This window comes from Protobothrops mucrosquamatus, unplaced genomic scaffold (genome assembly GCF_001527695.2).
Source record: "Protobothrops mucrosquamatus isolate PMUCROS unplaced genomic scaffold, P.Mucros_1.0 scaffold285, whole genome shotgun sequence".
NCBI lineage: Eukaryota > Metazoa > Chordata > Lepidosauria > Squamata > Viperidae > Protobothrops > Protobothrops mucrosquamatus.
The window spans coordinates 368202-390583 of NW_015386629.1; the positions used below are offsets into that span (position 1 = coordinate 368202).

Genomic DNA, 22382 nt, shown 5'->3' on the forward strand with positions numbered 1-22382 from the left:
CGTACCCACTGTATATATCCCTAGAGAGATGTAAACAATTCAGTAAGAGATTTCTTTTCAAGTAACGTGTCTCAAAACAGATTTGGTTGCTTCTCAAACTGGCACATGTTGCATCCAATGCAATTTAATAACTTTTGATGAATGAAGAAACACTGGAGGGTAATACTCTATGTCAAAGAGTCTGACAGAGCTAATGATATCTGTTATCAAAACATTATAATAAATGATCCAGAGATTAAAAATTAACCGCCAGACCATTCTGACTGATAATATTTAGTTCTATAAAGTCTTCTATAGATTATGTTGTAATACTTCATTATTGGCATAAGCAAATTTAAACTATATTTGCTTAGGGAAATCAAGCATGATATGTTAAGAAAACCACAGATAATATGATCTTTAAAAAGTTTTATTTAAGGCAAGCACAAATTGCAAATCAACACAAACACTAATCATAATGTATGGCACTTAACAGACATTTCCTGAGTTACTTGAAACCATACAGGTAGCTAGTAAAGCACTAGAATACATTACATACATTATATACATAGTGACTACATTTATTTCATGAATCCCAAATTAGGCAAGAATAATCTGAAGAACCATGTGTATAGTTTGGGAAGTGTTTTGAGTTTTGAGGTACAATTCTTAGCTGATATTAAATTTTGAAGCAGCCTAATATATCACATATACAAATGCAGTGAGGTAAATAATTTGGTCATTTATGACAGGGGTCTCAACCTATGATCCGTGGCCCGGTACCGGGCTATGGCCTGTTGGCTATTGGGCCCCGGGAATAGCTGGCGAGCCCCCCCACTCACGGTAGCACTACCGCGTGGGCACTAGCAACCCCATTTGTGCATGCGTGGGGACGCTAGCACCACCACCAGCGTCACGTGGGTACCAGTGGCCTGTTTGAGCCAGCATGTCGTAGCTGGCGCAGCCTGCTTGCGCATGCACATGCATGCTAGCACCGCCCAGGGAAGGCGTGGGGCCGCACATTTCCCTGCTGCTCCCTTTCCTTCCAGGCCGCCAAGCCAGAAAGGTTGGGGAGCTCTGATTTATGGCATACTCAGATGTTTGTTTAATGGCAGCATTATTTTTTGATTGGAAAAAAAGTAAAAAAATGTTTTAGTTCACAACATCTGTTCATCTAGCTTAAAGTCAATATGATTTTCTCAGTATATTAAAAAAATGAGAGCAGCAAATACAGAGAGTCCAATACAAACTAGAAGCATAAGTACCTGTGTCTTCCCGGTTTTGCCGTCTTAGTTTTCTTTGGGCTTCCTCTGCCTTAAAAAATGAAAAGCAATGTGAACACTAAAGACAACAGTATAATTTCTAGATAGCTTATTTATTTCTTGGCATTTATTTCATGTTCCAATTTCTTATATTACCTGAGCTCAAAAACATTCTATTGTTCATATTTGTATCAGGATAGATTTTATAACCTAAACTAAACAACCTGAAGGCCCAAGATGCAATCACCAAAGGCTTGAGTGCAGCTCCTAGACACCTTCAACAGTTATCAAACTTAATACTGAATGTGCCAGCAGGAGGGAAATAATGAAATATATGATGGTAGAATAGTCATAATAACTGTTTATATAGTCAAAATTAATTTTACCATTATCTTACCCACTACTTGGAGGAGTTTGAGATTTGACATGCTATTGTAAGATCAAATACTGAGAAAATTGTAACTCCTGTACAATCTTGTCATGGTGCTGCCATTTTGGCCAAGAATTAACTAGGCCTCAATAGTAAGCAGCTGTAACTTCCAGCTCCCCAATAACACTTTCAAGATAATGATGGTGATGGTGATTTGTAACAGAAATGAGATATAGCCCAAGACAACTGTCAGATTCCAGACTGAACAATGTGGCCATAGGCAGATGAATTTCTAAGAATCTTAAATATTCTATGGGTTGCATTTGTTATTCAGTACCTTTTTTCATTTAAAATTGTTTCAACTACTGTTCTGAAAAATAATTCCAAAAGTTACAATAGCAGCAAAAAATCAAACTTAAAAGAAATTCCAAACTTATAACACCCTTCTGTTTTCAAAACCAGAAAAGATGCAGTCCATTTTTTTTCAGCTCTGTAAGCATCTGGCATATATTTCATCTACCTTGACATCATTAATTTTGTTTATTTGTTTCCTCCTCATGTAATATATTATCTTTATCCTGTATAAATGCCTCACCAATTGCCTCATATTTCTTGCCCATATCTTACTTCCTTCAGAGATTTATAAACTATTTATGTTTCTCAATGAACTGTTTTCTCCTGCTGTAACTGAGTCTGCTATTGTCTTCATGCAGAGAATTTCTATCTCTAATTCCTTCATGAAACTATGCATGCAACACTTTTTTGTTTCTACTCACACTTAAAGTACCAAAACAACCAATCTACTTTATTTCTTTCAAAGATATACTCTACTCTACTGTTATAAACTCAATCTGAATCTATAATGCAGGCATTTATTTCAGGGTGTACTCATTACATTGCAACGTATTGACTAAAGAGAATCCAAATTTACGTCATTATTTTAACTGTTTTTTGTACTACAAAGCTTCATAATTTTATAGAATTATATAATGAAAGTTTCCATTTTGCATAATTACCTTAGACTGTTCTGCCCTTGAAAAATGGTAAAAGTATAAATTGAAATTTTTAGCACATTCTGGCTTTAACTCATATAAGCCTCTTCCTGTTAATCCTGGTTTCCTAAAAGATAATTGGAAATGTATAATCAGCATTGTAATGATTAATCAGCATTGTAATAATTGAACAACAGCATTCTAAACTACTCCATGAAACAACAAGCACACTAACACATCAATATGAATGACATCTTATACTTTTAACTGAGTATCAGTATTAATGACTGCACGAAGCTTATTTGCTTACAAGCACAGATTCTACTTTGGCAAAAATAAGACTCAGGGCCTCTGACTGAATGGAAGGATGACTGAATGATGTCAGGTAAACAGGACTTCCCTTCCACCTGAATCCTTATATTTGACTTCATATAGGTCATCAATGGGGTCCACTGACAGCCCTTCAATTTACCATCATATAAGATAAATGTGTAGCTTCTTAAAATGACAGATGTGTGATATATGGTACACAGGCAATTGATACCATGCTTATGGTCAAGCTATTAATTGTAAAGAAACCTGTTCTTGTTGCTGCCTAAACCCACAGAATAAGATGGGAAAGAAATCCCCATTTTCTCCTGAGCTGCACTGCCCTGATAATAACCATCAAGACTGGTGGTTTCTGCCTTGCTTCTCCACTAAACATTTTGCTTTTGGGCATAACAACTTCTTCATTCCTGTTGAGGCAAGACCACCCTTCGAAAACAAGGAAATGGCTAAATCCAAATTTATAAATTGGTCTTCAAATACATGTTTGGTGTATTTGGGGAGATGAGGGACAACAGATATTTTTACTGCTAATATAACTATATTTCTCAGAAGTTTTTCCACACAGTATTTTTCATCACAATAAAAAAAATAAAATTTGCTTTGTTAGTATTTTAACAAAAAAAGTCCCTCAAAACATGCAGAATCTTACTTCTTACATTATCTGTAACAGCTGTCAATTCTTAAATTTGTAAAATGTCTATATTTTCAATTAAACCAATCATAAAGCAGGATTTAAAAATGAAGTATAACTCAGTCCTAAACAGTATTTACTGGGTCACAATATATATTATTTTACACATTTAAAGAGGTTTGTTGTAAGGAAGCCATTACTTGAAACAGGCAACTGCTTCAATGACAGTTTCCATTCCGGTCTCTTTGTTTTCCTGTGAAATCAAAGGAAAAATATGTTTATACGTATATGCTTTTCATACATTCCCTACTTACATACATTCATACATTCCCTAAGGTAATAATCAGCTAGATCAGTGGTTCTCAACCTTTTTAATGCCGCGACCCCAACCGGTCGTAAGTCGAGGACTAAACCGGTCGTAAGTCGAGGACTAAACCGGTCGTAAGTCAAGGACTACCCAACCGGTCGTAAGTCGAGGACTTTCCCTGCCCGGGAGCGCAACGCATGCGTGGTTCCGCCCCCTGCGCCGGCCGAGGCATAGCTGGCAAGCGGCAGAGATGGAGCAGGCGGACCACCAGCTGGCCCAGCCCAAGGGAGGTAAGGCACCCGCCGGAAAAGGGGAAAAAAATGGCGGACAAAAAAAATGGCGGGAAAAAAAATGGCGGACAGCCTTGCTTGGCGACCCCTGTGAAATGGTCGATCGACCCCAAATGGGGTCCCGACCCACAGGTTGAGAACTACTGAGCTAGATCAATCTGGAAGTGAGGGTGCTCTCTGAGCTTGGTTGTTGTCTTGCAGATGTTTAATTACCCAAACTAGGCAATATCGTCAGTGCTAGTGAGGAATAAGGTTTGCTTCAGTGGCTTGCCCTGTCAATGTTGGTGGGACTAGTCTTGGAAGTTCTTTGGTTGGGCTGTTTATTGTTAGCTTGTTTGGCAGTTCCTTGATTGGGGTATTGTTTTACTTCTTGATTGTTGGTCTGATGTTAATCTTGGAGTTAATTTATGCTCCAAGACCACTTGGAGAAGAACCTCCAAGAACCACTCCCACCAGATAGAATATAAACTGAGAGTGAACCCCACTCTTTACTAGCCCTGATGATGTTTTGAATAATGAAACATCTTCAAGAAAACAACCAAGCTCAGAGAGCAACAAAGACCCCTCATTTCAACCCTGAGCTACAAATATTCTCCTTTATTGGTAACCTAGAAGTGTTAACAATTTAAGAGTCTCTAAGACTCTGCTATCTTAACATTAGTTATTGTGATTGAGTCACTATACTTTTTATACACAGTTCTATAATCTCACAACAATTTGAATGCAAAATAATTTGAAATAACAATATCTTTTTATGTTTTTGAAATGTTATTTCCCATATGTCACCTTCCTGTTTATGATTGTAGTAGTAACAGTCACTGTGATTAAATTGCAACAAAATAAAGTACTCTGGGTGGGTTGGAAAATTCAATATATCTACTAATTTCTAGGGAATATAAAATTGTGGGGAAAGTATTTAATACATCCATAAAGCCTGCTGGGAAATCATTTTCTATAAAAACTTTTAATTCCTTGCTATCTGAAGGAATCTTCACCATCAATTCCAACATATTAGAAATACCCAAAGATCACCCACCAGTTTAAAAAGAACAACTGAAATATTTTTTAATAAGACTCACATCTTCTGGCAATGCTTTTACTAGTTCACTATGAGCCATGGGTCTGATGCTCAGCTGGTGAATAATCTCTCTTTTGATTTCATCTGTAGCATTAATCTGCCCAATTCCTGGAGTAAATCTCTCTCCTATAAAACAAATCAATAATTTCACTAAGCACTGATCAATTCCATTTTATGCATATGCTGAATAGAAGCCACAGAAGTGACTATGGTACTTTTTCTAGTACAACATTTGAAGAGATATTTATATTGTCATATGACAAGATACAAGGATTGTGTCATGATCATAAACACCCCCAAAATAATTTTATTTTATCAAGGAGCATAAGAAGTGGAAGTAATTTGTACTTTCATTCTTTAACATTTGGAGTTGTAACTACATTAAATTAATGAACGAACTTAAACAACCTCTATAAATAGGAGGACTTCTAACTATAATTAGAATTAATCATAAAATTGATCAATAGATATTAACTTAAAAGCATAAACTCACCAACAATAATTATAATTAGGTGTAACATTTCTTCAATGAGGGTATTATTTTGCTGAACCATATCCTGAAAGAAACAAGGGCTAAAATATATTAGGAAGCACTTATAGATACTTTCACATTAAGATATAACAGTTTGTAATTTATTTATAATACATTTTAAAGCTTTGAAACTGTATCTTCAACATCTCATGATGTACCTTATTGGTATTTTCAGAACTGAATCTTTTGCCATAATCAGGTGTACTAAATATCTGATAAAGTTCAAAGCGACACAGCATCATCATCAAAAAGTGGTTTGGATCCATCATAGACACACCTGTCTAAAAAAAAAAGGAAGTTTAGTTAAAGAGAACAGAATTATATAAATTTATTTTGAAATATACTATTGGCCATACTCACATATAAAATCTGTCTTCCTTTATACATACAAATACTTAATGAAATAGTTGCATATGAAGCAGCATGAGTCTTCATATTATAGCCCTTTCTAAAACTTTTAACTGTAATATCTCTTTCAAGCAAAAGTAGCATATTGAATATTTGTTTTTCCAAGTTTTGTACTTTTTAAAAATACCAGTTTTATCAGAATATATTAATATATAACTTTTCCATAGCCACAAAAGGGTAAGTACATTGAAAAAAAAACACCTGACAGCATAAAGTACTATTCTGAGTATTGTTTTTAATGTAAGTTTATGCACAGAAGAAAACATGTGGCCCTCCTTCCCAGGATCCTCGATTTGCCACTGAACCAGAAAAGAAAAAAAATAAGCACAGAGCATCAGACTATTGGGAAGCATCAAATACCTAAGCAGTATTTTTTTCCCAAAGAACTCAACTGATTAGAGAAAATGTAAGGAAATACTTTAAAAAAAACTTTTTTTTAAGAAGGCAGATGTATTAGTGACATCTCAAGGTTTATCCAAACAAAAATATTACCTGGAGCATTACTATGTCTTTGTCAAACATTTCTTTTCTGCACTTTACATTATGATAGTAGTATATCTGAAAGAGAAAGTTTTCAGAATTTGATATATGTTTCAATTTGGATTTTGATGTCTTGTTGCTACAACCACTTTACATTGCATTTTGCTGACAAAATTTCTCAGATTCATCAAAATCTTGATTTCACAAGAACAAGATCAATTAAAATAAATTACCATATAACCTGGGAATCTTCTTGACTTGTAGACTCTGATAAAGTAAAAAGGGGATTTTCTAACATGATCCTCATCAGCTGCATTCTGCACATTTGGAGGCAAGTGGAGGCATGTTTAGGAGATTGTCAGTGTCTGTTCTGTGTGAGATGATGATGCCTGCAGCCCTGAAGGAAGCTCCTGTCACTGGATTCAGCCATTTTTTGCAACTATTTTTCTGTCTCCAACCTTCACTAAAGTTACTAAGAGGATCCTGAGCGTTCAGCTACAGAATGCAGTGGAGGAAGTGGATTATCTAATTATAATCTATTACTGTTACCTCTCTTTCAGTCATAATTCAGGGTTTGGCATGCGACAGAAATTATATTGGTGGATGACTTTTATCAGGACCTAGATTCCCCAACCATCCTGGTCCTCTTAGATCTGTCAGCAACTTTCAGTACCATCAATCATGAAATTTTTATGGACCACTCTTGAAGATTGGAAGTAACAACTGTTCTACAGTAGCTGTTTCTTCCTTGTGGGCAGTTCTGCTCAGTGGTGACTAGGGAGGTGAGATTGACTTAGTGGTTTCTTTTTTGTGGGGAGCCTCACGGCTTGATCCTTTGCCCCATTACCTCAATCTACATAATACCATTGGAGAGATACTCCATTGGTTTGGGTTACAGTACCATCACTACGCTCATGATGCTCAAATGTACACTGCCACTCCAGACCATAGTAATGAGGTTGTGAAAGTCTTGAACCTGTGTCTTGAGGCTGAAGACACAATGAAACAGGCTGAAAATGCATCTATGCAAGAGAGAGTTATTGTTTGTTCATTGGTCAACTCCAGTATTATCTCTCAAAATATCTAAAGGAAAAGGTCGATTATTTGGAAGTCTCTTGGATTCATGGCTACTGGTCTGGAAAATGGAAGCCATGGTCATGAGGGCTACTTCCAAGCCCTGGACATTGTGCCAGTTAGAGTCCTATATGGACTTAATATTTTCACAGTGAAACTCAAGCTGTCATCACTATATGATTACAATGCACTCTATGTTGAAGATCATTTGGAAATTGATAAAGAATCAGTGGCTTGTTTATTATGGGTACATTATGCCTCAGTTTCAGGCCCCTCATTCCAATAAATTCCCAGATGTGATCTGTTTTTTTACCTATAATGCCTTGTATGTATCCACCTCTTCCTATTGAATAAGCCTATCTGGTACATTTATCTTTGGAAAAGCTCTTAATTATAGCCCCACTTTCATGAAATGAGAGGAACTGAGGCAGTCGAGGGTGGGGGTATAAAGTTGAGTATCATTAGCATATTGATGATATCTCACCCCAAACTGTCACTTCACTCAGCAGCCTTATGTATATATTAAATAGGAGAGAAGAGAGAACCCACTGCGTTCCTGCCAGAGGTCATCTAAGAGCATGATCAATGCCATCTAAGTCCACTATCCCAGTCTGAAGCCTAACTGAAAAGGTTCCATATAATCCACTTCATTCATGGTTCTCTGCAGCTGCTATGTGACCACCTTCTATACAACTATACCAAAAATGAGAGGTTAGAGACTGACAGACCCAAAAGCTGTCCAGACTGATTGGCCCCTTCAGGAGAGGTTGCACCCCTCCCTCAAGGAATTATTAACCACCTCCCAAACCCAGTCATGTCTCCTCCCAGGTAACTTTAGCCAGCCAAGAGACACATGGAACACTGAGATGGCCAAACTAGCAGCTGCAAAAGTCCTGTTCACATCCTCAGGTGCAACGGGATGAAATGCCCCTCAAATAACCTTGCAAGATTTAGCCCTGTAACCTCCACTGGCACTGCTCTAAAGCTGGAATCCAATGTAGAACAAATGCAAGAGACTTCATCTGCAAAGTACACAGCATATTTCTCACAGCAACCCTGTAGGTGAAATTCTTTTGGTCTATGGTGAAGGCCACAGGCTAGAAACCAGGAATTTGTGTGTTTAGTTCTACCTTAGGAATGAAAGCTAGCCAGGTGACTTTGGGTCAGTTATGCTTTCTCACCTCACCTCAAGGGGTTGTTGTTGTGGGGAAAATAGGAGGAGAAAGGAGTATTAGAGATGTTTGCCATCATGAGTTATTTATAAAAAATAATAAAGTTGAGATTAAAAAAAGGTACCACAGCTTGCAGAGGAGATTAAAACGTCATATATTTATTCAGTGTCACACATATTGAATACGACATACATACATACAAATAAATAAACAAGCCTTTTGAGTTAAAAAAAACTACCCTTGATAAACAAATTTAGGAAAACATATAATCAGACCACAGCTTTAAAATTAATCATTTATGCAGAGCACTTTAGCAATAAGAAAATCAAACTGTTCTATGATTCTCAGATAAAAGAAAAAGATTAAATAAATTTTTCCATTCAGGACTTACCTGATTAACAAGTGAAAATCCATTTCTCCGCCACATTCCAGCATGAACTTGGGCGCACAGAACTAGACATCGCAGGGGATGTTCAATTAACATAGGTGGACTAAGTTCACTCTGTATCAATTGAAGATAACACAAAACTCAATGTATTTGTTTTATATTTTTAAAGAGCATTCAAAAATTCATTGCCATGACTTAAAAAATAGGAAGTTATGGCTATTATGGTTCTGGCACTGTCACCTCTGGATCTCTCTAACTAACAGTTCACTTGTACCCCAGGCTTAGAGGTTTATTAACATAATACTACTCACCATTGGCAGTTGTTCTGGAAACTTGTATGCTACTTCTGTTTTGCTCAAAAGTGCATGTAGACCTATATTAAAAACAAAAATGCATTATATTGATTATACTACAATATTTATTTATTGTACCTATATACTACCAGAATCCCCCAAACACTCCTGGTGGTTTGTAATTTGATCAATACAATAGTACTAATATGAAATGTAAAAACCACAAAATATCTGCCATTTCAGCATCTGCTAATTAAAAACATTTTTATGTTTAAATTATAGATTATGGATTAAATATATGTGAAACCCATCTTCACTATCTTTCTAAATACCATCGGAGAAGAGGCCAGCAGGATCTTGTGTAGGCTATTCCACAGGATTGAAACCATAACAGAAAAACATTATATTCTCACGTATGCACTTAACATAAAATGGGATCTATATCAACTCTGCTTGGGACAAATGGAATGTTGTACTTGAAGAACATTGCCCTGGAGATATCTAGTACTGAGCCATGAAAGGTTTATAAATTAAAAACCATCATTTTGAACAGCACTTGGAAGTCTACTGGTGGGCAGTGTAGCATCCAAAGAATCAATGTCACATAACTGTAATGACTCTCACTTATCAGTAAACAAACTGCTATATTTTATAGCAAATGTAGTCTTAAAGATGGTTTTCTACTGTAAGCCATGTTTAGATAGCACAGAGATGATTACAATGTGAATTAATGAAATAAAGCTTCCAATTCCAAAAGAGATTGCAAATGGTGCACCAGCCAAGGATCAGCAAAAGTTCTTCTAGACATAGCCTTTGCCTGCTGATCAAGCAGTAACCATGAGACTAGGACAGGGGTAGGGAACCTTGGCTCTTTTATGACTTGTGGACTTCAATACCCAGAATTCCTGAACCAGCCATGCTGACTCAGGAATTCTGTGCACAAATCATAAAAGAGCCAAAGTTGCCTACCCCTGGACTAGGACAACACCATATTGCTGACTTGCTTCTTCAAAGGAGTGTTACTCTTTCCAGAGTCACAGCCAGAAGTGACAGAAAGCCACTTCACTTAGTGAAGTGCTGAAACATTGTAATATAGTGACATGATTATCAATCTTCTTAAGCTACTCAGAAAGATACTAGAATCAATAGTAAATAAGGCTGATGACAGATTTAAAAGAACCAAGAAAGGAGCATTCCCTCATTCAGGTCCAAAAAAAGTAATCAGGAAGAGCAATTACATTACTAGAGTAAGCTATTTTCAAAACTGGTTTAGGTGTGGATCCTAGGAAAAGTCATGTCTGTTTAAAGAGTGGCAGATAGGTTTTACATTCTTACTCCAGATATTACAACCAGACTGGGCAGAACACAACCTGGCTATTACATGAAATTAAATTACTTATATGTGGATGAAAATTTACACCCCGTTTTGGAATGTTATAAAATTATTTTTAGATTCCCCTGCTGAGATCTTCAACCTTTATAATCAAACAATTACAGTATCCATTTATAGTGCATGGTGTGTCTTGAGAAGCAACAGGTTTATGGCTTGTCTATGCATACAAAACTAATAGACTGACATACAGTATCCTGCTGGGGCATGACAAGCAACCTATTTTCTGGGCAAGCCTCACACTAAGATTACAAAAAAATATCCCCTGGGAACCATGCAAATACTTTTGGGCATTCTTTTTGTGGCTTCAATATTTTCCACAAAATGGATGGGATAAAAAAATTGGGAAAAGTTTTTGCATTTTAGGGGGAAAATATTTATGAATGAATCCAATTTACCTCACAAAAGAACTTTGTAGATGTCCATTTTTAAAGTATGGATTTTTACTGCTACCCAAAAATTGTTGTGGCCTTTGAACCAATAGAAGATGGATACCATTCCTTATAGTATGCAAGATTTAGCTACATCTAACACACACACACACACACACACACACACACCAATGATAAATTGCTATACTGGTAAGAATAGTTGAATTTGAACCTGACAATATATATTAAAACATTTCATACAACCTACTAGCTGTCTTTGTTGTAAAGTGAATTGACTTCATTTGCAACCAACAACGATACCAATCAAAAGACAAAATTTGTGTTACAACTAGGAAAACAAACCACATTAAAATTTAACCACCAAATCAACTAAGCAATTTAGGTCTTACCTGCAAGTAAACGGGAAACAGGAAGATGAATGCTAACTTTTTCCTGAGAAACACAGTATCTAATAGTTTCAACTGAATGGCCACACATGCTGAGTTCAATAGGCTGTTCTCCATCAGTAAAACCACAGTGGCATTGCATCAAAGTAGTCAAACATTTCTTATATGCTTCAATAAGCACTTTTTCCTATAAAGGTTAAGGGTAATTATATTTACAGGAAATACAGCTCTTAAAATTGTAACAAAATTATCATGCATTTGTAATCAAGATAAACAAGTGAAAATTGATTATCTAGCCTATTTAGAGTGTATTTGCCAATGCTGTTTCAATAACTGTTGGAACTGTATCATAGTAGGCGGTGGGAGATATACAAATCCATCTTACAAAGAAAACTTTAGTGGCAGAAGTAAAAACATAGGAAGCACATATAAGACACTTTAAATTCTGATTTTATTTATCTCCAAATAAGGGAAAAAAATACTGGTGAGAAAAAGTTTTCTATTGTAGCCTCTAGGGCTTGCAATGGGAGCTGCAGTATTATTGTTAGTACTTTCTTCTAGGATATTTTATCATTTCATTTAGAGCAGACTTCTAGAGACCGATGAGTTTGGGTAATGAAATGTCTGCAAGAAAACAACCAAGCTCAGAGAACACCAAGGACTCCTCATGTCAACCCTAAACTACAAATATTCTCCTTTATTAGACTTCTTTATTAGACTATTAGAGAGTAGAGAGGATGGACTTGGCAGAGACAGCTCACAAGACTTTGTTTTGCATCTAGTGATTATGAATTTTAGCTCTTTTCCTCATACACTGATTTCCTGCCATGTCTGAAGCTATCAAAATATTCTTTTTCCATTAAAAAAAATGCATCCAGCCATATTCACATTCAGGATACCATTTTAAGAGGTAGGCAAAAAAGTGAAACTAGAATATTTCTCAAACTGCCTCCCATTGTATCAGTTTGTTCGAATACAAAGATTTGTCTCAGCCAGATATATATTTCTAAATAATTTATCATTTGTTATCCACAGAATCACTACAATAGTATGAATTTCATTCAATCCATTCTGTCCATCTCTGATTCAATGGATACATTTGTGCTTCTGTGCTAATGACAGACTTTTTTAACAGCCTAAGTTTTCAATAAGTAAAATAAGAGGAATTTCCCCTTTATTTTACTCCCTGTTCTAAAGAATCTCTAAATTATCCAAAGAAAGTTAGAGAGGGAGCACAAAACTGAAGCTACAAATATATAACTCACAGTAATTTTTGCATCAAATAATTAATCTCATATTAATGAACACCTCCTTTTCCTTTTATTCCTTCTGAAATAATCCTAGGCCAGACCTGAAGATTGTGTGTTAATTTATTTTACTCCAATGTTTTTTGCTTAAAAATCATGAGCATTTGAATTTCCATTTTAAATAACTCAAGCTTATTGATGCAAATCACATAAAGAAATCTTGAGGATTCTTTATTCCCCTCATTCAAATATATTTGAAATATTTTAACAACTTACATCTAAAGCACACCAGTCTTGCATCATTGAGATAACATGTGTTAATTTCATTTGCAGTGTGAATGCAGCTTCCCACTCTGGTTCCATTTCAATATGCTGTCCTACTTGGCGGGTTATTGGATCCATACCCTCCAGACACAGATGAAAACAACAAAGAAATATTAACGCTTAAGACCCAGCAAGTCTTTGCCTAGTGATTGTCTATAGCCAAGATAGAAAAAGGGCTTTCTGTAGTTTGCTCATCCTAATTTCATTTGTGGTAGAGCAGATGAAAAAGCTCAACCTTTTTAATGCCGCGATCCCCAACCGGTCGTAAGTCGTGGACTAAACCGGTCGTAAGTCGAGGACTAAACCGGTCGTAAGTCGAGGACTACCCGACCGGTCGTAAGTCGAGGACTTTCCCTGCCCGGGAGCGCCACGCATGCGTGGTTCTGCCCCCTGCACCGGCTGAGGCGTAGCTGGCAAGCGGCAGAGACGGAGCAGGCCGACCACCAGCTGGCCCAGCTCAAGGGAGGTAAGGCACCCGCCGGAAAAGGGGAAAAAAAATGGCGGACAGCCTTGCTTGGCGACCCCCGTGAAATGGTCGATCAACCCCAAATGGCGTCGCGACCCATAGGTTGAGAACCACTGTGGTAGAGGAACTAGACAAACCTGCAATGCTGAAAATTATATCTATTACAATTCTGGCTCACCACCCCATTAGCATCTGACTTCCTGAGGATCAACAATTCTTCACAAGAAAATCTTGATTAATAAAGAGGACTGTAGAGAAATTAGGTGACATTAATCTGAGGTGAAACTGAGGTGACATTAATCATGCAATAAAAGTGATTCTATCCCCAAGAACAGAGAAACCTAATGTAAAAGGTATTGGAAATGTAACAACTATATGAAAAACCATTTTCACTATCTCATTTGTAATCACGCAATTAATACGGTACAATTTTTGTAAATTACTTACTTGCATACACCTCAGCAATTCCAAGAAGACATCAAAGCCATCTAGAAATTTTTGCCTCAGTTGATCTGACCACTCAACTGGCTTGCTTATCAACACATACCTATGTATAGCAGAAATAAATTTGCAGGCTGATTTTTGTATTTATATAAAAATATATTTGTGTGATAAATAAAGTAAGCACACTTACTTTAAATCCAGAATCAGGCTTTGCACTCGTCGGAACTTGAATGCCTGTAGTGCAGTATACCGTTCAAACTGAAATCTCCCCTGTATATCTCTATGTCGTAAGTGATCCATAAATGTTGAGATTATAGTAGTCAGGAGATTCTCTTCTACAATTAACATTCTTGCCTATAGCAAAAGTACATTTTAAAGTGTGTTTTAATCAGAAACTGCAGAAACTGAAGCAACAGCTTCCAATAATTATTTGTTCTTTTTAGCACCAAATGGCAGATAGTTCCTGAATGGGAAACCAGCAGAATCATCATGTTCCAATATAATTAAAGGAAGAATAAGATAAATTGTTAGAAATCCATGCCTCTAAAAATTTTACTTTTAAGTAAATATACCATTATTCTGAAATTTTGCATCATAGTTAATATCATCTATTAAGAATGAACATCTGCTGGTAAGTACTCTGATCTCATGAATAGTAATCACATTTATTTTTTTATAATTGATAGAACATGAACATACAAATTTGCTGAAGCTATATGGCACTGAAATTATCTCAACAGCAAACATTTTTACAATGTGTGCTATTGAGATAATTTAAGAAGATACCCATTTTTCTTATAGCATCCACTTGTATTTCTCCAAAATATGAATAGAATCATCAAGTTGCAAGGGAGATTTCTACCACTGAGTTCCATCCCTAGCCAATGCAGGTAGAAAAATCAAAGTGTCACAGAGATGTTTAGCTTCCGCTTTGAAACATCCATCTCCCTAGAATAGTGTTTATATTATATCAGTAGAGCAGGCAAGCAGAATTTACTTCTGTGTAACTTCAAATGACTACCTAGTTTCCCCCAAAATTAGACCCGGTCTTTTTTTTTTTTTTTTTTTGCCTCCAAAAGAGGGACCAGGTCTTATTTTGGGGGGAGGGGATGTCTTTTCCACTCACCTTGGCAGCCCTGGCCCACTTCTTCTGCGGCCAAAAGAGCAGCTTCATTCTGCAGCTGAGAATGGAGCTCTGGTCTGCATTTCACAGTCAAAGGCCTTTCTGGAAGGCCACTGCAACCGAGAACCAAACTATGGATTCAATCCGTAACTTGTTTCTCAGCTGCAGGACCTTGCAGAACTGAGCTATGGATTGAATCCACAGCTCGTTTCTCGGCTGCAGTGGTCTTCCAGAAAGGCCTCTGACTGCAAAATGCAGGCCTGGGGACACTGCAGAAGAAGTGGGCTGGCGAGGAGGCCTGGTTGCAAGGTAAGTGGTTGCGGAGCATGTGGGGCAGCTCCACACACACCCCAGCTTGATTTTTAGGTGTGTGCCTTGCCCCAAAACTAGGACTTATTTTTGGGGTAGAGCTTATATTAGGCCCACCCCCAAAAGTCAAGCTGTAATCTAAGACAGGATATGCACTTCCTTCAATTCAAGGCTGTTCTTGGATTTTTATAGTACAATGATTCCCAATTTTTTTGGTCTTAGGACCAAAAGTTTAGTATGCTGTATGTATGATGACCCATTTATTGGACTCGTATTTTGGAGTTTAAAGATGATAGCGTCTTCTGTGCAGCTGGCTATGTGCCTAAGACAGGACTAGAATTCATAGCCTCTTGGTTTCTAGTTTGGTGCCTTACCCACTACCACATACTGGCTCTCTTTTTTTCAATCAACAGACTATAATTATGTTACAGGCAGGCTCTGTCTTCTTTAATCATGAAATTTTATAAGACTCAATCAATATTTAGGATTCCAAACATCATAATAATATATTATATCTGTATTAGATTTAAGTGGCCTTCAGAGCAAACAGAGGGTTTCATTCAACATTGAAATACTTACAAGAGAAGGTACTGTGAAAATCTGCACCGAGAGGTCAGCAATTGAATACTCTCTGTCGTGGTCATCTTTCACATAATCATTCTGCAATCGCTCATAATTCTATTAAGAAGAAGGCAAAAAAGGCAAAAAGTGCCAACTATCAGTTTTAAAAAAGGTAGCACTACTCACCAGAGTAGGTACAGTGAAGAGCTGAACAGAGAGAGCAGTCACCGACACTGGCCGCTCGTGATCATCCTCCATAAAATCTCTCTGCAACTGCCGATAATTCTAAACAACAAGGGGAAATTCACCTCTAATCTGCACTGATTGGATGTTTTCTCTAAGTTTCATATTTGTGATGGAAAACTATGTCCTAAAACTGGCAACTGTTTATATCTCAAATTACTAACCTATGGATAAGGGGACAATAGGAAATTAAATACAAATACCAAATGTATCCATTGTTATAGGAAACATTTCTGGATTCAACCAATATTTAAAGTAAATTGGAGTTGTGCAGTATATAGAAATCGTTTTTACAATATACACAACAGAATAAGAGTTAATGGAAAATTGAACATTATTACTTCAATTCAATTTAAGGCCACTTAAATAACATGATATTTATTAGGAGAAGTTGCTTAATAATAATTCAACCAACTAGTGAAGTGCCACCTTTTTACCTTGAGTATCAAAAAATGCCTCATAAAAATTGAATCTTCATTTATTCTACTACGTTAGGGGCATTTTATATCTTGGGAGGCAAGATATTCTAAAGAGAAAGATAGCCACTGAGAAGAACTACCATTTACTTTATCTGGATGGTGATCCTTCAGAGACCACAGGGGGTGATCTCAAACTAGATGAGAAAACTATTCTATACACATTTGGGGGTCAAATTATGTAGAGTACTTTGAATCTGCTCTAGAATCATATTTGTAATCACTGCAGTAATCACAACAGAGATGTAACACTAGTTAATTTGCTACCTCTAGTTAGCGGACTGGTTGCTGCATTTGGAACTTGTGGAAGCTTACAAGGCGTTGTTGCAATGGTCTCCTGATTCTAAAAGGCCCACAATTGGCTTTTGCCTGCTGCTATAGCAGGTGCCACTCCCAAACCATGGATAATTTTCTATAGGGAGAGTGCAACTTCATCCAGAATCAAAGTTGTAACCAAGCCAGATCAGCAATATTATAAGAATTTGTAACTGAAAATTACTCACTCTGGCAAACCGGAAAGCAAACAGTTTCTTGTATTTCAAATCCATAAGTAGGCTGCTCATGAATAACTGATGATACACACTTCTAGCTCCTGAGGGTAGAGTAAGGAATCATCAGGAATATATATATATATTAGATGATGACTTTCATGAGAATAGTCTATTAAAAATGATACTAAATACTAAATAACACTAAACATTTTTACACCATGGAACTATTATGTAACAGATGGCCCTATAAAACAATGAATTAATGCATACTGGCAAAATGCTTACTAAAAATAGGGGAAATAATGGAGAATCTTAAAATAGAAAAACATTGGTAAAAGGTAGTAGCTAGTATGTTGACTATTGTGGAAAATGAATATTTGTCAAAATGGGTGAAAATGGCTGCATATATCAGAGTGTTTCTGCACATTTTGTAATATGCTACTAAGCAATGGAACAGCCTGCTTCCTGAAATTATGGGTGTTCCATCATTGGAAACTTTCAAGAAAAGAATGGTCAAATATTTGACGGGAAGGTATGAAGATTTCTACACTGAGCAGGGGGTTGGATGAGAAGACCTGCAAGATTCCTTCTAATCCTATGATTAATTTTGTGTGTCAGAAGTATAAAAGATGAATGCAGTGGGAATTAGTTATCTAAGAACCTTGTGTAGCTAAAACAAGAAAAGGGTTATGAATGGATGGATGGATGGATGGATGGATGGATATTAAATTATGATCACTATGAAGAAAGTTCAGTGAAGTGGTCTGATCATATGGAGAAAAAAATTATTGAAAAATCTAAACAGTTATATGAAAGAGTGACTGGATTATAAGGAAGAGTTGTGCTTGTCGACATTAAAGGGTTTCTCAGAAAGAAAGAAGTTTAAAGAGCAAGAGGTAAAATATATATGAATTAATTTCAGAACGTGGTGGAAGCAAGGATGTTGGGTAAGCACAGAAAGATGTTGGGTAAGCACAGAAAGATATGGAGAGGTATGGTGAGTAGTGTAGGTATAAAATAACTTTAGATTTCCTTTTATCTCCCGCCTTAATTTTGTTTACTGAACTATTTCTTACTTTTTTCTGTGCTTTGTATAATGTTGCTTATCCAGATGATGAGCATGTATTTAACAGAATAACAGAATTGTAAGGGATCTTGGAGGTCTTCTAGTCCAACCTCCTGCACAAGCAGGAGAGCCGTGGTGGTGCAGTGTTAAAATGTATATTGCAGGGTAACTTTGCCAACTGCCAGCAGTTCGATCCTGACTGGCTCAAGGTTGACTCAGCCTTCTATCCTTCCGAGGTTGGTAAAATGGGGACCCAGATTGTTGGGGGCAATATGTGGACTCTGTAAACCGCTTAGAGAGGGCTGTAAAGCACTATGAAGTGGTATATAACTCTAAATGCTACTGCTATTGCTATCCTATACCACTACAGACAGGTGGTTATCCAGTCTCTTCTTAAAAGCCTCCAGTGATAAAGCATCCACAACTTTTGAAGGAAAGCTGTTCCACTGGTTAATTGTTCTCACTATTAGGAAATTTCTTTTTATTTCTAGGTTGCTTCTCTCCTTAATTAGTTTCCATCCATTGTTTCTTGTCTTGCCTTCTGGTGGTTTAGAAAATAGGTTGACCCCTTCCTCTTTGTGGAACCTCTCAAATTCTGATATTTGAGGGGCTGCCACAATATTTACAATACATATTTACAAATTAATAAACATTTCAATATTTGCAGATATTTAAATAATAAATATGTACAATAAATATGTACAAATTCTGAGGAGAAAGATGCTGTTTTATCAGAATGAACTTCAAACTGTGCTCCCAAATCCTGGTCAGAAACTAATCAACCCTATAAAGTTAGTTCTACTAATTATAAAGGGATTGCAGTATAATCCTATGCATTTTTATTCAGAACAATTTTTGAAACTGTTAATAGAAATCACTTCTTAAGAGAATGCTTAAAAATAGCCTGATACTTGGCAAGTAGCAAAAATACATATTCTTTGGTCATGCAGGAAAATAGCCAAAGAAGCAAGCAATGCATAGCTGGCTACATAAAATGTATCAACACTTGGTGATATTAGAATTCTTTTTTAAAAAACAGAACAAATAATTCACCTTTCCAAAGTTTAGAATCAGAAAGCATCAATTTATCAACAAGGGAAGAATTTTCTCCTTCCGGTCCTTCTTGTAAACCAGCTTGGCACAATATTCTACGAAGACCATCTAATTAAAAAGGAGAGAAGAGTCAAAAGGGGGCATTGGTCTGCCTCCATAATCAAATTTCACATACATTTAGTTCTGTTATACTTATGACATTTAATCACTAATATTCAGAACCTTAGCACTGTAAGTATTTACATTGCCTATTTAAATTAAAACTAGCTATATATAATAGTAATTGCATTTCTTAAAGTTCCTAAGAGTTTTAAAAAGCGTAGCACAAGTTCCCATCTCAAAAGAAGAAAATGGACCCTTCCAACAGAATTTTCAAAGTGAAATACTGCTAAATTTGCTTTTAATTACATAGCTGAAATGGAGAGATCAGCTGCCTTCCGACTGCTGTTGAACTATGTTTCCTGTCATCCCTTATGTGTCAAATAGCAAAAAGGGACACAGTTTCTCCACACATAATATAAACAAGAGAAGTCAAAATCAAGTCAACCTTTTCTGTCTTAATTTGATATAAATGAGGCACAATTGTGCCTTTAACATTTTCCTTCCATGAGATGATTTTGAATACTGAATATTCAAGAATACCCTTCCACAATAAGATTTCAGTGCAAAATATTCTTGCAGCTTCTTTTAGAAAAATAATATTAAGAAATCCAATTACATATTTCTTCCAATTTAAAGGGTTTTTTTAAGTAAAAAAAACCTTGTAATTAATTAGAACATTTTGTTTATATTTACCCTTATCTTTCAGTATATAGAAAATATTTTCTAGTTTTTCATTCATATACATTTTCCCTCAGATCTTTTTTTTTAAAAGATATTTTAACTCTAGTACCTGAATATCCGATAATGTTACTCAGCCAAGTGAGAAGCTTCAGACCAAAGCTTTGATGGGCAACAATAGATGAACGCATAACTTGAACCTTCAATGGCCGAGTCTGGCGAGTAGTACTTCTCTTAAAATGAGTAAGAGAAGAAGGGTGTAAAAGTCAAATGTTTCATTAAAACAAAGTATAATCACTTATACTTTAAAAAGGTTAAGGAAAATGTTATTTGCAAGGTATAATTTTTAATACAAGATGCCAACCATTTTAATTCAGTAACTGCTTTTGAATTATCTTACAAATTGATAAAAGAATAGCATCATATGTCAATTTAAATTCTTATACCATTTTTTCCCCAATATCCTTTGCAACTAAGGAGCAATCAAACATATTTCATTCCTGTGTAGTCTTTGTCTTTCCAATATTGAATAATTATTTTCTTTATTTCTTTGCAACTTTAAAGCATGCATTTTGTTATAAGTACAGATAAGCTATAATTGTGAGATGATAATGCTGAACCAATAATTTACTATTAACTAAGGAAAGTTAAACAATGTAACTTACCACTATCACAGATTTGGCTTGGTCACAATACTGAAAATCTCCATAGCGAACTGATCTGCGCCCCTATTAAACAATCATATGGCAATTAGCAAGTGATTCACAGATAATTTAAACTTTATAATAGGGATTAGTTGACCTAAATTCAAAAGCTTTCTGTAAACTATCATTCAAGACTTCTTAATAGTTACACATCATTTCTCACAGAGTCTTCTATGCAACAGAAAGAAAAAGGTAACCCATTACTGTAGAGACAAAAAGCTTCAGTGCCAACTATTTAATTCCATATCAATTTCCACTTCCATATAGCATCTAAAAATGACACGACAAAACAGACTCTTAACAGAAAAAAGACTGCATAATGCATTTTAATGGCACATTGAATAGTTTAAAAAATGGCTACCTGTTAAATCCTTTGGATGCAGTTAACTATATTGTCTATTCTTGAATTATATTATGTCTGCCAAATATCAACAATAACTTATGTTTATTACAATATTAAATAATTACAGACTCGGTACATACACAAAAATGAAGGACTGCATATTCAGTAAGTTAACCTGTGGAATTTTATATTTACATGGCTATGCAAGTTGGTGGTAAAATTAAAACTGTGCACAAAAATAACAGAAATATATTTTTTCTACTATTTTTCATTCAAAATGATGAAAAAGGATTTGTTTTTGACATTTCTTTCAAAAGGAAAAATATGTCAAACAAATGCTCATAAATCTTTTAATTTATATTTATTAGAATTTTCGTATCATACACAAAAGAAAAATTCAAAACAAAAAGTGTAAGAAAATTAAAAGTAAAAGGTTAAGTTAAGAAATATATAAATCACTTCCAACCCTCTTTTCACCATCAATTACAATCTTATTGTCCTTCTTTCCTCTTAAATATTTCACAAAGTCCCTCAATCTGTAAATGTTCATAACTCTCAAAGGAACACACCATAAGGACCACTGAACTTTTTCATAATGGGAAATATGGCAGGTAGGCTTCAAAGTGATAAAAAATTGTGTATTTCTATACACATATATAAATCCATATATGGGTTGTCCTCTATTTACGACAACAATCGGGATCGGGACTTCCATTGCTAAGTGATCTGGTCATTTAATTCAGTTGTGTCTGATTTTATGACTTTTTTGCCACAGTTGTTAAGCGAATCACAATGGTCTGTTGTTGAGAGTGTGGTTGCACAGCAATTCCCCCGGCACCTGGATGAAACTGTCTATCTAGACCCATACCAGTCGGGCTTCAGGCCCGGGCACAGCACGGAAACGGCATTGGTCGCGTTGGTTAATGATCTCTGGAGGGCCCGGGACAGAGGGTATTCCACTGTCCTTGTTCTTTTGGACCTCTCAGCGGCTTTTGATA

General features: G+C 36.0%; 1 protein-coding gene across 2 annotated transcripts in view; it reads right to left on the bottom strand.

Annotated features, from left to right (window-relative positions):
• The window catches only part of UBR2 (ubiquitin protein ligase E3 component n-recognin 2), a 69366-nt gene that overhangs the window by 27447 nt on the left and 19537 nt on the right, over positions 1-22382 (bottom strand). The window contains exons 7-24 of one of the 2 annotated variants that reach the window (XM_015814776.2): positions 21003-21065; positions 20450-20570; positions 19558-19665; positions 17451-17539; positions 16247-16345; positions 14426-14589; positions 14239-14338; positions 13278-13406; positions 11758-11941; positions 9605-9666; positions 9297-9407; positions 6672-6737; positions 5930-6052; positions 5733-5796; positions 5241-5365; positions 3765-3817; positions 2628-2730; positions 1245-1293 (exon numbers count right to left, since the gene is read on the bottom strand). In XM_015814776.2, the coding sequence (XP_015670262.1) occupies positions 1245-1293; positions 2628-2730; positions 3765-3817; positions 5241-5365; positions 5733-5796; positions 5930-6052; positions 6672-6737; positions 9297-9407; positions 9605-9666; positions 11758-11941; positions 13278-13406; positions 14239-14338; positions 14426-14589; positions 16247-16345; positions 17451-17539; positions 19558-19665; positions 20450-20570; positions 21003-21065 (1813 nt within the window). Of the gene's footprint in view, positions 1-1244; positions 1294-2627; positions 2731-3764; positions 3818-5240; positions 5366-5732; positions 5797-5929; positions 6053-6671; positions 6738-9296; positions 9408-9604; positions 9667-11757; positions 11942-13277; positions 13407-14238; positions 14339-14425; positions 14590-16246; positions 16346-16414; positions 16514-17450; positions 17540-19557; positions 19666-20449; positions 20571-21002; positions 21066-22382 lie in introns of both variants that reach the window. The other variant, XM_015814775.2, reaches the window with a different exon arrangement.